General features: G+C 48.6%; 1 protein-coding gene across 1 annotated transcript in view; it reads left to right on the top strand.

The window, feature by feature from the left end:
* The window catches only part of IFT74 (intraflagellar transport 74), a 508,298-nt gene that overhangs the window by 285,452 nt on the left and 204,004 nt on the right, over nt 1-18,842 (top strand). The window contains exon 10 of the mRNA XM_085641333.1: nt 2,359-2,421. Within this exon, the coding sequence (XP_085497459.1) occupies nt 2,359-2,421 (63 nt within the window). The remainder of the gene's footprint in view (nt 1-2,358; nt 2,422-18,842) is intronic.

The raw sequence follows: 18,842 nt of genomic DNA, 5'->3' as shown, positions 1-18,842 counted from the left end.
CTCGTCTTTGAGTTTGGCGGCATGGCTCCTGAGATAGTGCAATATGGCCATTTGAATCTACCAGACGATTGTATGGACATACTGAAGGAGTCTAAACAGCCTTCCACTAGGACGTCCTATGCCTACAAGTGGAAGAGGTTCTGTATCTGGTGCAAGTCCAAGAGCTTTGACCCTACGACATGTAAGGAAGATGTCATCCTTCCATATCTTTTACATTTGGCGCAGTCCGGCCTCAATTTCCATTCCATTAAGGTTCATCTGGCTGCTTTGACTGCTTACAGGAAATGCCCTTCACAGGCTTCCTTCTTTCAGATCCCTGTGGTCAAGGATTTCTTGGAAGGCTTGAAGAAAGTGTTTCCTCCTGTCAGACTTCCGTCGCCTTCCTGGGACTTGAATGTGGTGCTGTCCAGACTGATGAAGGAGCCTTTTGAACCCATTCACAAGGCTTCGTTGCAGCACCTATCCTGGAAGGCGGCGTTCCTAGTGGACATTACATCGGCCCGCAGGGTGAGTGAACTTCAGGCATTATGTTTTCAAGAATCTTATACTGTATTTCATGCTGCTAAGGTTGTTATCCGTACTCACCCTAAATTTCTTCCTAAGGTTATCTCTGACTTTCATGTCAACCAGACCATAACTTTACCTACGTTCTTTCAGAATCCCTCTTCGCCAGCGGAAAGGTCTCTCCATTCCCTGGATGTTTGGAGGGTGTTGAAGTTTTACCTTGATAAGACCAAGGATATTCGTAGGTCAGACCAATTGTTTATTAATTATGGATCAGTCAGGACCGGTCTCGCGACCTCTAAGCAGTCCATCTCTCGGTGGATTGTGTCCTGCATACAATTGTGTTATCAAAAGGCTAATAAGACCTTAGGGGGTAAACCTAAGGCTCATTCCACCAGGGGCAAAGCTGCCACGACTGCTTTGCTGCGTAATGTTCCAATTGCAGAAATCTGCAAGGCGGCCACATGGAAGTCGGTCCATACCTTTGCTGCGCATTATTGTCTGGACTCGGATGCCAGGGCTGATGCTCAGGTTGGGCAGGCTTCGCTGTGAAATCTGTTCGCGCAGTAGTGGTATTGTCTTGTATCGTCTCCACCGCCTTTTTTGTGTGGGGATGGGCTTGCCATTCTATTCACTAGATTATGACTATACACAGAGATCCCCTACTACAGAAGGAGTAGTTTCTTTTCTGTAACTCCAGTTCTGTAGTAGGGGTATCTCTGTGATAGTCATAAGCGCCCGCCCTCCTCCCCGGTGGAGAGATAATTATTCATGTGAGGAATGCTACAGGTCTGGCGTGCTACGCCTTCAAAAAGAACTGAAAGTAAAAGGGACCTGCTGTGCATTCTGGGATACTGGGAAAGTTCTGGAAAGTTTTCTTAAAGGCACAGTATCCTGTTCTCAGCCACATAATGGCAGCCTATGGGGCTTGTCTGTCCATTCCTTCCTCTCTATCATTCCAGAGGCTTTTCCTGGTAGAGGCAGGGTTTTTTCTTTTGTGGAGAAAAGCTGGGCAGGCAGTGCTGTTTGTGGATGTTGGTGGAATTCTAGTTGAAGTACTGGACAGTGTAGCCTGTGGGTATAGGCTGCATTATCTGTCTTTAAATTAAATTCTCTCTTAAAGGTGGATGCAGGTCTGCATGATTTGACACCTTAAGAGATTCTTTTTTATTGCTCCGGGGTCCACGCACATGGGCGGAACTATTCACTAGATTATGACTATCACAGAGATACCCCTACTACAGAACTGGAGTTACAGAAAAGAAACTACTCCTTAACACTCGTTCAAGATAAGCCTGAAGGCTGCTCTCCACTGCGACCACTTTGAGAGCCTTCTATGGTTATCAAAGGCCACTAAAGTCACCATAAGTGTTGTCTGGATTAGTTAAAGGTGCATCAATAAGTATACACCATATACTAAGCCAGCCTCCTACAAATGGGCTGCCCTTCATTTATGAAACACACTAACTTGTATCCCCCAATATGTTTTCTGTACTACAGTCTCAGATGATTTCACAGCTCACGTCACACAGACTCATGTCAATATAACTATTCCATTTTTTTGCATTTCCATAGTGCTCCCATATTATCACCACTCTCGTAGGGGTAAGCCAGACAATGCTTTGTGTGTAATTGTGACAAATACAGCTGTGACACCTGTGAAACCGTTCCTAGTTCTCAAATGGCAGTGACTTTAACAATAGAGACCTGTGCCGCATTAGACCACACACATACTGAGGGAATTCTGGATGTTCATGTTGCTAATCATTAAGCTATCCTCTCACATGAACTATTCACCCTATTTTTGCATGGCTTTCTATCATTGTTGTAAATATGTTTTTAATTTGTTCCTAGGAGCTAGATGTTCACCAACAGGAGCTGGATTTGTTAAATACAAGAAAAGAATCATTGGAAGCTGTAAGTATGACTCGGGCAGTAAATGGAAATAACATTTGTTATTTTATGTTAGCGTATTACTTGTCCTTATCACTTTATTAAAAATAGTATGCGCACAATGATTCCCACCACAGAGGGAATCAAGGTACTCTCCATTCTTATACCCTTCCAAAAGGATTACAACATTCATTAAATTATAGCTGAAAAACATTAGATTAAGGAAGATGTTAAACCTGGGGGAAGTGTATAATGTCAATGGCAAAAATTCCATATACCTGTGGCTGTTTTGAAAATGCACTGTATTATTACTACTACAACCAAATTAATTTTGAGGTAATCCAAATATATGTGCTGGATAATCAAGGAGTTGCCTGGTCCCACCGATGAGCAAACTTGAGATCATGCAAAGCTTCGGAATACACTTTGACTGTATTAACTAGGAGCATCTCAGCACAGGTAGAAAAAGATGTTTATACATTGGACATCCAGCCAAAGATACTAAAAATATCATCTACCTGACGAGGCCGCAGGGGACTTTTACTAAGATTCAAGTATTTACTGCTTCCGCTATGCTGCAGCTTATACAACAGATGATGGCAAGGATGTGTTCCTCCCTGCCTTCGTTATCTCAAAGGAAGTAATTTAAATATATATATATATTTTTTTATTGATTTTTCCATTGGTGACATCAACAAGTAACACATTGTGTTTTAACTTTCAGTGGCATCAACTTTGTTACATCATATATTAGTAGCGATTACAACATCACAAATTGTTTATGCAATAGGCATGACTGCTTGGTACTGCTTGTGAGTTACGCCTGTCCAGACTCACAGCGCATGTCCGAAACAACTGGATTGTCATCATATTTATCAAGTGATGAGTAACCTATTAAGAATAGTACTGCTTAGGCGTCCACGGTGAGCAGTGTATTTAGTAACCGGGGGGGTAGGACATGAAACTTGGAGCTGAGTTGGAGTGTCCCCACATGTCTGCTTGTGTGTGTGTGTGCGTGTATCACCTATTGCGCCTACGCCTGTTGCCCTGCAGATAGGCCCCTGGCAAGTGCGCACACTAAAACGCCAGTGTGTAGCTGGTGGTGATAGGTCAAGCACCTTTGGGTGGCTTGAAGGTGCAGGTCGCGCGCGCGGTGTCACTCGACCAGGTCAGATGCTTGTGGGGTCTGATCTGGCGGATCTGCGCTCTGCTGTAACGCTGTCAGGAACGCATCTCAGTTTGCAGGTTTAGGTATTTTCCTGAGGCCCATGGTTTCTTCGCGCCGGACCGCTATGCCTTATGCTCTGGCCCATGCAAGTTTAGTGCCTCCAAGCCTGTACGCGTGGTGGGTCGGGCACCTTCCACTTCTTTGTGATTAGCCTTTTGGCTGCCACTATGCCCAGGTCTAGGAACCTGGAGGTTACCTTAGTGTTTCGTGTTTGACGGAATTTGTGTAGTAGGTACGCTGGCCAGTCAAAGGGTATGTCTCTCTCGGTGCAGTTATGGAGTGCGTTCGCCACCTCCCTCCAATATGAACTGAGGCTGGAACAACTTCATAGCATGTGTACAAGATCTTCATCTAGCGTGGCGCATCTAGGACAGGCGGAATCGGCACAGTGGAAATATCTGTTGATTTTAGCTGGCATGAAATACACTCGCTGTGTAATCTAATTCTGTATTTGTCTGAATCTAATATTCCTGGGGATCTGTACTGGGCTTGCTAGCACTAGCGCCCATTCTTTGTCGGAATTGCCGGCCCAGATCATGTCCCACTTGTCTCTAAGGGGGTCTAAACCTATTTCTGCGTGCTGACCCATGACATGCAAGTATTGTATTGTGAGGTGCGTTCGGTGGTAAGGTCGCACCATTTCACCTTGAGCATAGCTACCAATGATCGATGCAGGAGGAATTGCCCTGTGAGGAGCCCCTCATCTTCTATCAGTGTTGCATAGGGCACAAGGGAGCCGTCACGATATAGGTCTCCTAAGGTCTGTATTCCCGCTTCTTGCCAGTGTTGTAACTCGGCGGGTGTGAGTACCGCTTGGCCCCTGGGAGCGCCTTCTAATTGGAGCGCTGGGGCATAGGGCGTTGTGCTTCGGGTTATGTAGAGGCTTCTTCTGTAGCATTTGTATGCCATGTTCAACATAAAGGGTTCTGGAGGTCGCGTCAACGCACCATGATGGAAAAGCTTGAGGATCTGGGATAGCGTGTACGGTGGGCGTGTAGTCGTCGTATCGTCGTGTTGGCGATCTGTCATCCATCTGGCGATCCATTGAAGTTGGGCTGCCAGGTAGTAGTGTTCGAAACAGGGTGCTGCTAGGCCTCCCTGGTCTGTGGGTAGGTACAATTTATTTACCGCCACCCTGTGTCGACTGGGGCCCCATATGAAGTCTCAGGCCATCTTTTCTAGAGTGGCGAAGAAGGAGGTGGGTACATAGATAGGCAAGTTGGTGAAGTAGTACAGGAACCTCGGCAGGGCCACCATTTTCATCAGTGCCACTCTGCCTGTAACTGCGAGGGGGAGTGTGCTTCAGAATTGCATCTGGGATCTGATGGCTGTTAGTGTCCTGCCCAGGTTACCGTCAAAGAGATCCAGCGGCTGACGATATATTCGTATACCTAGGTAGCGGAATGTGTCTGCACTCCACTGCACCCTTTCGCTGTTGAGCACAAGACCTGGGTCGTGGTTTCCTTCGTCAAATGTGTATAGTTTCGATTTGTCGACGTTCACATTCAGCCCTGATATGGCTGCAAATTCTCAAAGGATTTGGGCCAGTCGTTCCGGCAAGTTATTGATGTCCTTGAGATAGACTAGTAGGTCATCGGCATCTAATGATACTTTGTGTGTGCCATAACGGTATGCCATCGTGCAGTTGTGTCCTTATTGACTCTGCGAGTGGCTCTATCACAAGTGCGAAGAGGAGGGGGGACAATGGGCAGCCCAGTCTCGTCCCTCGTCACACTGGGACCATATCCGATATGTATGGACCTGTCTTCACCCTTACCACTGGGTTTGTGTAGAGCAGGCGGGTAAGCTTCAGGAAGGCGGGCCTAGTTTGCATCTTTCAAGACCTGCAAACATATAGTTCCATTCGAGAGAGTCGAAGGTTTTCTCAAGATTGAGAATGAGGCAGCCTGCTCTCGGCCATGTGCACGTGGAATTAGCTGCAACCTGAAAGAAGCTGTGCAGGTTGAGTGAGGTGTTTCGGGGATGGCACAAAGCCGTTTTGGTCCGTATGGACCAGGGTGGGAACCACCTGTGCTAGCCTGTCCGCTAGGACTTTTGCTAACAGCTTATAATCGGTGTTGATTAGAGCGAGGGGCCTATAGGAGCCCATGTCCATTGGGTCCCTGTGTGGTTTGGGCAGTGATATCAGGTGTGCCTCTCACAGTGAAGCAGGGAGCTGTCCCGCTTCTACAGCGGTTGCATAGAGGGTGTGCAGTCGCGTCACTAGTGATACCTGGTACGCCTTGCAATATTCCGCAAGGAGCCCGTCAGGTCCCGGGTCTTCCCCGTGGCCAGGGACGATATTGCCTCCTTGATCTCCTCTAGTGAGATCTGCTTGTTTAATATCTCGTTATGCGCCGGCGTCGCCTCAGGCAGTTGTATGCGGTATAGGAATGCTGCTAGGGTGTGCGAATCACAGAGGTTTGGAATTGATACAACTGGGTGTAGTGCTGTGTCATAGCTGTGTGAATGTCGCGCTGCATGCGCACTGGGAGCCCTGTGTTAGGTCACAGTGCACCTATTGGTTTGTGAGTGTGTTCTTGGCGGATTAACCAGGCCAGGAGTCGGTCCGCCCGATCAGCGGTGGCGTAAGTGTGGGCCGTGTGCCCGGTATAGTTGTGACAGCGAAGGCGTTCTATCAGCTCAGTGTGTTCTGTGAATAGCTTCCCCAGGCGATGGGGAAGCCCTCCTCATCTAATGTGATACAAAACAGTTGCGTTTCTATTTTACTGAGGTCGGACGTTAGTTGCCTACCTATGTTCCAGGTCATAGTGTCCCCTTGTTGTGACTTTAAAGGCTTCCCATTCCACTAGTGCGTGTCCTGCTGTATTTTCGTTAACCTCAAATTATTCAAGGAGCGCTGTTCCTAGTGATGAGTGAAATGCTGGGTCTTCTAGTGCTGCGGCTTGGAGTCTCCACATGGGGGCAGGGGGGCGTTCAGGTTCCCAGGTGAGTTGCAGTATTTGGGGATTGTGGTCAGAGTGTGTCTGGCCTAAATATTCGATCCGGTGGACCAGGGGGAGCAGTGCGGGGGACCCCACTATTCGATCTAGGGGTACGTGCAGTCTGTGTACCGCCGAGTAGTACGAGTAGACCCAGGTGTCGGGATTATGTTGCGCCATAAATCTATTAGTGTCAAGTAAGTTAGCCAGTCTGTGAGAGCCTGTGCATTGGACACCGCTGTGGTTCTGGTCAGGGGCGGAAACGACCTGTCTAAATCTACGCTGAGAACAGAGTTGCAGTCCCCTCCAAGGAGCTGGGGGATTCCGTCCCATCTAGCTAGTATCTTTGTTAAGCTTTTTAAAAAGGATGGCTGGCTGACATTCGGGGCATAGATAAAACCGAGGAGTATCAATTGGGCGTTAAGTCGGCGAATGACTAACGTGTATCTTCCTTCAGAGTTAATTAGCACAACTTCACTAGTGAACGGAATCCAAGCTCTCACCCAGATGAGGACACCTTGTACATGGGCCGAGTAGCTTGTGCCGTGCACTTGGCCTCTCCATCTTCTGTGCAGACGCTCTAATTCCGTATCGGACATGTGCGTCTCTTGTAGTAGTGCAATGCCAGCAGATCTGCACTGTAAATAGGCATAAATTGAGTATCTACGTGCCGGTGTGTGTATACCGTGCACGATCCATGCAACTACGTTGACCTGAACCATGATTATTTTTCACGTTGTCCGGGTGGGTGCAGGGAGGGCAAGGCGCTGCGACTCATGGCGTGTGTGGGTGTGCTCCAACTCAGTAGTATTAACAACAAGGCACAAATATAAACTAAACCGTGCATAACTGTCAAGGGCAAATTCCAAGTGGCTGTTTGTCCAAACTCATGTGCCCAACTTAAGGCTAGAACTGTGTGAATCTGACGTATGGTATGGGTATGTGTGGCGTGTGACTAGTAGGGGTTGTTTCGTCCCTCGGTGTTGTGTTTTGACTGCATACCTCCCCAGCCAATCCATCGCGCAGGGGACGTTTGTGTGCCGTGCGGGTCCTATGTCACGGTGTTGGGCAAGCGCCGTTCGGGGCAGCGTGTAGGGCGGCGCTGCGCTCTTTTCCCCCGGGAAAAAGGCGGGTGCTTAAACAACATGCAGTTTTCTACATAACATTTTGCCAGGATGGCAGGTACTTATATGTGCCGTTTTCTACAGGGCACAGTAGTTCACAGTGAATCTGGCAGGGAATAGTAATAAGTGGTTGAAGCCAAGGTCACATAGTTGTTCACTGCGGCGTATGCGCCCCTGCAGCCCTGTACTTGCGCTGTGTAGTCTGGGCATATCATGATTTGGCTGTTGCCTATATTTATGTCTGCCAGCTTGCGGGTTTCTTGTAGGATCAAGTCTCTGTCCCTGTAATTGAGGACTTTGAGCAGGAATGGGTGCGGTCGGGCTCCCGGTGGGGGTTTTTTGCGCAGGGACTCAATGTGCTCTTTCAACTACAAAGCGGGGGGACAGGGCATCAGCGGGCAGCAATTCTCTGATCCAGCACTCGGTGTATTCTTGAGGCTTACGTTCTTTTTCTTCCTCCGGGAGGCCCACAATGCGGATGTTGTTGCGGCGTGAGCGCCCCTCTTCATCTTCCACTTTGTCTTCCAGTTCATGTACTATTAGGTCTTGCAGGGCTGCGGTGTGACTTTGTGTGACAGTTTTCAACTCTGTGAGCGTTTGCTCCTGTAGGCGCACTGTGTCTCCTAGCTTGTGATGGTCAGCTCGCAGCGGGGTGAAATCCGAGGTGACCTTATTGATTTTCGACTCCAGCGAGGAGTGGGTTTGGTCTAGTGCAGACCCAATCTTCTCTACCTCTGTCAGCACTGAGTCTAGCTTGGTGGCGAGTGCTATGTGTGGTACCTCTGTGGCAGTGCCCCCTTCCACGGCCACCAGTTCTGAGTTGCCATTGTGTGTGTTGAGCTGCCGTGCATTTGTGCGTAGGCGATCTATTGCTAGTTTTGCGCTGTCGGCATTCGTTATAAACTTAGAGATGTCCCCTGAAAAACGACCTAACTCTAGGTTCCTGGCTGAGTGGCTTCTCTCCATCTGCCACCACCAGACATATTTCTGGAACCCTGGGTCAAGAGCCTGCTGCTCTCAAGGATCTGAAACAATGCACATCCTGGGACGAGGTGCCAAGCTTCCTCCCCCAGGATGGGCAGGGTCCACGAAGGGGAAGGTTCAAAGGTGTGCTGCCTTTGTGAGCTACCCTAGCCATTTGCTGCTTCCAGCAACTGGCCCCCACCGGTTCTGACCCCACTTTGGGCAGGAGAATCGGCAGGAAAACCAAGTGAGGAAGGGAGGTGTGCCCACCTTTGCCAACCACACCCCTCAGGAGGGGGAGGCTAGGTGAAGCACAACTCGCAGTTCCCTCCATCTTGCAGATGGAGGAACCCAGCCAACCAGAGAGAGGCAAATGCCCCTTTACCCTGGAGGGCGGCATAATGGGGGGGGGTGCCCACCCCAAGGAAGGGACCCATTGGTCCCGACCTGTATCTACTTGTTAACACCCCTAAATTTTGTATTTAGAGGCAACCCTGAAACTTGCCTCCTCAGACAAGAATCGACCAGAGGAAGAAGGACCGAATAAGCCGTGCTGAACTATGAAGAGGAGGACGCCTCTGACTTGCCCCCAGCCCTACTGGCCTGTCCCCCACCTCGAACCTGCTGCAGCGAAATCCCGGTGTGTCCTGCAGCCAGCAGCCCCCAAGAACCCAGAGGATCTGCCATGCCTTCAAAAACCAAGACTTTGTCTCCCAGGAGCATCGGATTTATTCACCCACTGACTCTGGCTCCGGACAAATCCATGAGTCTTCACCACTCTGCACAGATGCCTACGGCCTGAGTTTGAGTGGCCCAACACCACGAGGAGGTCTCCCCGGCGATCCTGACCTGAGATCTGTTGATCTCTGACCTGCCTCGATCTCCAATTAACGCCTGCAGCCCCTTTCTGGAGGATCCACCCGACCGCGACTGGAGCTGGTAAGAAAAGCCTGACGCCTAAAGACACCCCTGCACCCAACATCTCACGGCCTTGGGTGGCCCAACCAACGGTGTTCCAGCATTCCCAGGCATCCCAGCTTACCTCTCCAACCTGTGGTCACCTCCAGAAGATCTTCGTCCCCGAGCCTGCAGTGTTTGTTGCAACCAGAGAATCCCCATTGAAACAACAGGGCACCCGAAGCCAAAACAGCACACTGCACCCAGCTGCCCCTGTGCCGCTGCCGGTGTACTTTGTGTGCTCATTTGGATCCCCTTTGCCCTGAGCCTAACACCAGGAGCTTTGCTCCCACAACCTTGTGGCCTGCTCGTGAGTAGCCACCAACCAGAGGCCCCCTATCCCCTTTGGATAACATTGGGCCTCAGCACTATACACCCGGCTGTCCCAGTGCCGCTGAGGGTGCTTGAAGAGTGCATCCTTGACCCTGGGGCAACCCTGGTGCTAACCTCAGAATACCAACTCCCACAACAAAGTACTTACCTCTAAACCGATAACTTCATTTCCTCCCGTAGTATTGCATTGACTGCTTTTCTTTGAAAAATCTTTTAAGTGTGGAGTTGGTTTGTATGAAAACGTGATAAACTGCAAATATACAAAAACTGTATTACTTATCCTTTGTCTAGGAGATGTTAGCAAAAGTAATTTAAGAAGTAATCCAATAAGAACTGTGCACAGTAATCTGTAAAGTAATCCAAAGTAATCTAGCAGTAATTTCAACTGTGTTCAAAGTATGTACGAAACCTGTAACAGTCATTTTCATTCAGCTTGCTTGTATTGTTCACCTGCCTTGAAAAGTACCATTTACACTTACCTGTGCCAGGCTTGTTTAGTTCTAGGATATAAATATAACGAAATAATATGTTCGAGGCATATGAGCTGCAGATTGTACACTTAGCATAGGTCGCCATCTGGTGTTGGGCCCGGATGTTTGCAGTTTGTTTTTCTTCTTGGACCGTCTTTGGAAGTCACGAGTTTGGTGACTCCTCCTTCGGTCCGTACTGCGCATGGGCTTCGGCTCCATCCTCAGATTGTTTTTTTCCGCCATCGGGCTCGGATGTGATACTTCGTACTCCGGCTTCGAACTTCTACGGTTCCAGCCTCGACGGAAAATCCTCGATTCTTCGAGTTCCTTCATCATCTTCATCTCTCGAAGCGGCACTTTTTCCATCCCGTACATCGACACCGGCCTTCGGGCCCTCCGCGACTCCGGTCCCGGCCGATGGAAAGGACTCCGTTTAAAAAGTGCCCAAAATGTGGGTCTAAATTTCCCCACACCGACCTCCATCAGGTGTGTAACCTTTGCCTCTCCCCGGAACACGAGGCTCGAGACTGCCCCGCCTGCAAGTCTTTTCGATCGAAGAAAACGATCCGAGATCGGAGGGCTCGACGCACCATGGCGCACTCATCCTCGACAGCTCCACCGGACATCTTCGGAGACGACGCCGAAGCTTCGGGGCAGACACACACCGAACTGGGAGAAGACATCGTCAGCGCTTCCGAGGCCGACGACTCCGACCTGGAGGACGTAACACCAGGACAGCGGGCCGTGAGTACAATGCCCCCTCCCAGCCCCGCACCGAAAACCAAAGAGACTCCGGTTACTCCCTCGCCTGCCGGCCTGGGCAAAACCAAAACCAAAGCCTCGATCACCCCACCTTCGGGCCCGGTGTCGAAGCACTCAAAGTCTCACGGCAGCTCGGGATCGAGCCAGCCGACGCCCGGTGCCGATAAACACCACTCGGCACCGAAGCCTGCAAAATCCAGCTCGACTCCGAAACCACCGGTGCCGAAGCCTGGACACTCGGCGCCGACCAAACACAAACAGAAATCGGTCGGCACCGACGCTCCGGCGCCGAAACAGCATTCGACGCCGAAACACACGGAGACCTCCAAAAAGCAGGGCGTACACAGAACATCGAAACCTCCGGTTCCGAAATCGCCGGTGCCGACAGACGACTCGGCGCCATTGGCTCTGTTTACACCAGACCCTTTACAAAAGACTTTGTCCAGAGATCCAAAGACTGGCCTTTTGACTGTGATTACTAAGAAGCGTCGCCTTGAGGCTCCGGCTCCTCCTCCTCCACCCAAAAAGAGGGACTCAGCTACTTCTCCCCTTAGAGTACCCTCCCCACTGCCACCCCCCCTCCCACCACCACCCCCTCCACCTTTACCTCACTACGATCCGGCCCCATCCCCAGACCCGGATGACGGGGACCCGGACAATGACCCAGGGGACGCCCCAATGGATCCCACTCCACCAGGGACCCCAGATCCATGGGAGGATTATAATAACCCTGATGTACCCAATGTACCTCAAGACGACCTATACCCATCAAGGCCGTCTCCTCCAGAGGACTCTTTAGGGTTTCACCATTTAGTGCAGAGAGCAGCACACTACCATGGGGTGGACATGCACACGGAACCAGTGGAAGAAGACTTCCTACTGGATACATTTGATTTACAAGATCGTTCCACTGCTATTTTACCCATGCTTAAGGGTGTCACCAAGCACGCTACAGAGGTATTCAAAGACCCTGTCAGAGCCAGAGTACTAAACCCTAGAATAGAGAAGAAGTACAAGGCGGCACCCACAGACCCTGCATACATCAAGGGCCCTGCTCCTCTAGATTCCCTAGTTGTCTCCACAGCTAGAAAGCGGGCTAACTCCCAATCCTCAGGAGATGCCCCACCACCAGACAAGGAATCTAAACTTCTGGACGCGTCTGGTAAACGCACCGCCTACCAGGCTGCAAACATGTGGCGCATTGCAAATACACAAGCACTGCTTGCGCGCTATGATAGAGCACACTATGATGAATTAGAGGCTCTTATGCAGCACCTTCCAGAGAAATACAAACGCCAAGCTCATGACCTGATACAGGAGGGCAAACTAATCACAAACACCTCCATTAAGTGTGCCCTCGATGCAGCAGACACTGCTTCTAGAGCCATAAACACCAGTGTCCTGCTTCGCCGCCATGCCTGGCTCAGGATATCAGGGTTCAAGCCTGAGGTCCAGACATCAATACTTAATCACACCTTTGACCAGCAAACACTCTTTGGCCCAAAGGTAGACGAAGCGCTCGAAAAAATGAAGAAAGATACAGACACAGCGAAGTCTATGGGAGCGCTCCAGACCCAAGCCTCTAAGCGTTCCTTTCGACGCTCGTCCTTTCGTGGCACAGGTAGAGGCTCCTCCACCGATAATGCCTCTACCTCCTACAAATCCCCTCCTCAAAATACCTTTTCAAAGGGCAACCAAAGAGGTGGTTACAGAGGCAACAACAATAAGGGCAGGGGCAAAACCAACAATACCCGTTCTGCCACCCCACCCGCACAATGACTCCCCTTCGCTCCCCCCAGACCATTCCACTCCAGTCGGGGGCAGACTACAAGATTTTATCCACGTATGGGAGTCCATAACATCGGACAAATGGGTGACCCAAATCATTCGGTCAGGGTACTGCCTCGAGCTAACATCTACCCCACCCAATATCCCACCAAAGCACCGTCCAATGTCCCAAGAGCATTCCACACTGCTCAAACAAGAGGTACTCTCGCTCCTCCAGAAACACGCCATAGAGCAGGTACCCGGCAATCAACAAAATCTAGGGGTCTACTCCCTATATTTCTTAATCCCAAAGAAAGACGAGACCCTCAGACCCATTCTGGATCTCCGGCCTCTAAATGCCTACATACATTCAGACCACTTTCACATGGTCACCTTACAACAAGTCCTCCCACTCCTCTGCCAGAAAGACTTTCTCACAACACTGGATCTGAAAGACGCGTACTTTCACATTCCAATACACCCCTCTCACAGAAAATACCTCAGGTTCGTGGTGGACGGGCAACATTACCAATTCAAGGTTCTCCCCTTCGGGGTCACCACTGCACCACGGGTGTTTACCAAATGCCTAGCAGTAGTAGCAGCACACCTCAGACGTCAACATGTTCACGTCTTCCCTTACTTAGACGACTGGCTCATAAAAGCCGCGTCCTACCACCAATGCGTGCAACATACAAACAGCACCATCCAACTGCTTCATCAGCTAGGCTTCACGGTGAACTACCAAAAGTCCCACCTCATACCATCTCACACAAAGCAATATCTCGGGGCCACCATAGACACCTCAAAAGGTATTGCCTATCCAAACTCAGCCAGAATCACAAGCATTCTAGCCTTACGCAAAATATTCCTTCCTCAACACTCTCTACCAGCAAGAGTGTTTATGAAGCTCATAGGGATGATGGCGTCTTGCATCTTCATAGTGCCCCATGCAAGACTCCACATGCGTCCACTTCAGGAGTGCCTAGCACAACAGTGGAACCAGGCCCAGGGTCAGCTGACGGATCTGGTGTTGGTGGACGGCCGCACACATCACTCTCTGCAGTGGTGGAACACCACAAACCTTTCCAAGGGACGGCCGTTCCTCGACCCGGTTCCCCAAGTGACTCTAACAGCGGACGCATCGCTCTCCGGCTGGGGAGCGCACCTCTTACACCTCACAATGCAAGGTCTATGGACGCCACAGCAAAAAACGCTCCACATCAACCATCTGGAGCTTTTGGCGATCTTTCTAGCCCTAAAATCTTTCCAAAAGCAGATTTCAGGCAAAGCAGTCCTCATTCGCACAGACAACATGACTGCGATGTATTATATACAGAAACAGGGGGGGACACACTCTCCCCAGCTCTCCCGCTTAGCCCAGAGCATATGGAGATGGGCAATTCCCCAAAACATTTTTCTCCTGGCACAACATGTTCCAGGCGTACAAAACACCATAGCAGATCTGCTCAGCAGACAGACTCAACAACTACACGAATGGGAACTGCATCCACAAGTTCTTCACCCATTCTTCCGACAGTGGGGGCATCCTCAAATAGACCTCTTCGCCACCCACGAAAACAAAAAATGCCCAAGCTTCGCCGCCAGATACCCACACCCATTGTCCAAGGGCAATGCGATATGGATGAACTGGTCAGGCAGATTTGCATACGCCTTTCCACCTCTCCCACTAATTCCATTAGTGGTCAGGAAACTACAACAGCACTCCCTCACACTCATTCTGGTAGCTCCGACGTGGGCCAGACAGCCGTGGTACACCACGCTACTACAACTATCAGTGGTACCACATCAAAAACTGCACCTTTCCCCATGCCTCCTAACCCAGAACCATGGAGAAATCAGACACCCGGACCCAGCTCAGCTCAACCTGGCAATCTGGCTCCTGAAATCTTAGAATTCGGGTACCTTAACCTTCCCCCTGATTGCATGAACATCATCATGGAAGCCAGACGTCCTACCACTAGAGCATGCTATGCCGCAAAGTGGAAAAGATTTGTAATGTACTGCCGTAACAATACAATCAACCCTCTAGATGCATCCATACAACACATCATATGCTATCTGCTCCATCTTCACAGGTGTAACCTGGCGTATTCATCCATACGCCTACACCTAGCAGCGATCGCTGCCTATCTACAAAACAGACAGCATTTGTCACTCTTCAGAGTGCCCGCTATTAAAGCCTTCATGGAAGGCCTCAAACGAGTAATTCCTCCCAGGGCACCACCCTCCCCTGTATGGAATCTAAATTTGGTCCTTACACGACTAATGGGTCCGCCCTTCGAACCAATGCACAAATGTGAGCTACAATTTCTCACCTGGAAAACAGCTTTCCTTGTAGCTATCACTTCCCTTAGAAGGGTTGGTGAAATACAAGCGTTCACCATACAGGAACCTTACATACAAATGCATCACAGCAAGGTCATACTTCGAACTAATCCGAAGTTCCTGCCCAAAGTCATTACCCCCTTCCACCTCAATCAATCAGTGGAATTACCTGTCTTCTTTTCGCAACCCCAATCTGTTGCGGAAAGGGCCTTACACACACTAGATGTGAAAAGAGCGTTGCTATATTACATACAAAGAACGCAACCCTTCAGGAAGACCAAACAGTTGTTCGTTTCCTTTTCTCCACCACATAAAGGCAACCCCATCTCAAAATCAGGGATAGCTAGGTGGATTGTAAAATGCATACAAATTTGCTATCAGAAGGCAAAGAGAACATTATCTGTTCCCCCTAAAGCCCACTCTACAAGAAAGTTAGGGGCTTCTATGGCTTTTCTAGGGAATATACCCTTAGATGACATATGCAAGGCAGCCACATGGTCTACACCGCACACATTCACAAAACACTACTGTGTAGATGTGCATTCCCAGCAGCAAGCTAGGGTGGGCCAGGCTGTACTAAAAACACTCTTTCAAACAGCTGCAACGGATACCGGTGGTCGCCGCTAAGGTTGGGTACTGCTATATAATCTATGCTAAGTGTACAATCTGCAGCTCATATGCCTCGAACGGAATATGCTACTTACCAGTATGCATCTGTTCTTGGCATGTAGAGCTGCAGAGTTGTACACGCCCACCCGCCTCCCCGGCTACCTGTATCCGTTCCAGTCCATCTTATTTAGATACAACACACATGGGTTTCTCACTGTTATTACTACGCTCCATCATTTCCCTGTTGGCGAAAAACAATCTGAGGATGGAGCCGAAGCCCATGCGCAGTACGGACCGAAGGAGGAGTCACCAAACTCGTGACTTCCAAAGACGGTCCAAGAAGAAAAACAAACTGCAAACATCCGGGCCCAACACCAGATGGCGACCTATGCTAAGTGTACAACTCTGCAGCTCTACATGCCAAGAACAGATGCATACTGGTAAGTAGCATATTCCTTATATACAGACAAACTGGTCTGAGTTCAGTCTTTGAGTGTGTTACATCATTTCCTGCCTGAGTGTGTGTACAATAAATGCTTAGGACTACCCTTTAATAAAGCTTTACTGCTCGCCCACACTACCACAAATAGAGAGTAAGGTGCCATCTACTTTTACCTCTGCCTACCTTTGGGGTTCCACTGGACTCTGTGCACACTATACCTTACTTTGGTATAATATATACAGAGCCAGCTTCCTACACCCACCTCTGTCGTTAGGGCCACTTTCTGTACTTCTTTTTGGATGACAAGCTTTTAAAAGCTTCCTCTCTGGATATCCTAAATGCAGAGTCTTTGAGTTACAATCATGCGTTTGCACTACCTGGGATTCGAATTCATTGAGGGAAAGACACATCTTGTTCCATGTCAGCACATTCAGTTTGTAGGTGTAATTCTGGATACTATCAAGTTCAGGGATTTCTCACCCAGCGACTGGTTGATGTAAATAAGTCAAATGGTTACCAGCTTTATGACATATCCTCCTCAGGGAGCCAGGCAATGGAATCTGAATTATCTACTAATCTGTATGGTGCCCTATTGAATCCTTTCCATTTGCTTCAGTCTTTGTAAGTGAAGCAGACCTGCACATTTGTTCTTGCCTTCACAACTCCTCTTCATCGTGTATCGATTATGACAGACTTGCCTGTCTGTGATTAGAACACTCTTTTAGATAACCTGACAATCAGTGGCCATTAAGCCAAGAAGGAGTCAAAGTATCACATCAACATTCACTTGTCGAGAGCTTCCTCATCATATATAAAATGTTCAAGTGCAAATTTAGAAAGACTGTATACCTGTCATATTTGTTTTCTGAGCAAACTGGGAGGTGCTGGCTTCATACATTTGTCCGCAGAAGCTCTGCAAATATGGGTCTAGGCCAATGTCTGTGAAGAAGAATCTGACAACGAACATCTTGAGCAGAATGCCTTACATCAGTCATGAGTGGGAGCTACTTCAGAGGGTTATGGATGAGCTGTTTCGACATCAGAGCACTCCCTCTATAGATTTGTACCATCATGGCCAGCAGAAAATGCCACCTGTTTTGCTCCACAGAGTTTTCCTAGGCTGGATCACTTAGAGTTGCACTAATGTCATCGTGAACCTATTTGGTACATTATGCCTTTCCTCCTTTTCCACTGATTCAAACAGTGGTTCACAAACTCTTTCCAAGTCTCACATCTTGCTGATTGTCCAGGACTGGGCTAGAAGGGAGTGGTGACTGGAAAATTTGCAACTCGTTTCTGTGACTGAAGGCCTCTCTCGGTGGAGGAAGATATAAAGGTATCCATCTTCTTCCACTGAGAGAGGCCTTCAGTAACAGAAACAAAGGCCAGCTAGTATTTACCGGCTATCAGACTGTAATCTTGAGAAATCTTCTCGAGGAGGCAATAGAAGTTTTCTTTGGAATGAGGCATCCTTCCACTAGAACAGCTTATTCTAGCAAGTTGAAGGTATTTGCATGTTGGTGGAGTGCTCAGTCTACTAACCCACTAACCTTAAAAACTATTCTTAATCTGCAGTTGTGGTAGCTTTGGCAGAGAAGGGCCTTAGCATTGGAATAGTAAAGCATGATTTAGTGGCAATTTCTTCCTGTATTGTGTTTCACCTGACTGTAGTTCCTTGTTAAGTTTCAAGTTCTTATAGGGATTAAAAATACATTTGCTGCTGTTAGAACTTGTATCTGAAATTGGTCCTCACTTTTATGATGAGCTTCCGATAGAGCATCCAAAATTCTATCCATTAATTTTGTATTATCGAGATGGCTATTTTGCTGAGTATAACTTCCCCTCTGAGTGTAAGTTAGTTACCAGCTCTGTCTGCATCTACTCCTTTCATTGTTTTTCAAATAATAGTATTATATTAAGGGTTAGACCTTAGTTTTTATGTTAGGTAGACATTGAATTTAATGTCAGTTTATCTTAATTTTTTTCCCTCTACCTTATCATTCAGAGGAAGGTGTGAGCCTCATTAAACAGCACTCAGTACAACCCAGAGGACTTGCTATTGTCATGTTGATAAATTGTTTTGGCTTTAAGTGCAGTAAGTTGGGAAATGTTTACATAAGCCGGCCATTTCTAGATGGTTAGCTTTGGTGGTCTAATACTGCACAAGTTAGTTGATATTACCCTTTCAGAACGAAATAAGTGGCAGCTACTTCAGAGGTGTCATGATTCAGAAAATATGTGAGATGGCACTTTGTCCTCTGTGCTTTATTTCTCAAAGCATTATTGATTAAACTTGGTCAGGAAAGGTTGCTCATTTTAAAATAGCTAATCTGTCTTTTTGGTATGATTGGTTACCTAACCTCAACCCACCTCCTGCAGGAATGCTTTAGGAGGGGTTAGCATAAGGAATCTGTAGGTGTAGCCATCCTTTAGAAAGATAAGCTGCTTGCCTTTGGTAATGTTTTTCTGATGGATTGTCCAGCTCCCACTGACTCCTTACCA

This window comes from Triturus cristatus, chromosome 2_2 (genome assembly GCF_964204655.1).
Source record: "Triturus cristatus chromosome 2_2, aTriCri1.1, whole genome shotgun sequence".
Classification (NCBI taxonomy): domain Eukaryota; kingdom Metazoa; phylum Chordata; class Amphibia; order Caudata; family Salamandridae; genus Triturus; species Triturus cristatus.
This window is presented reverse-complemented; position numbering and strand designations above follow the sequence as displayed.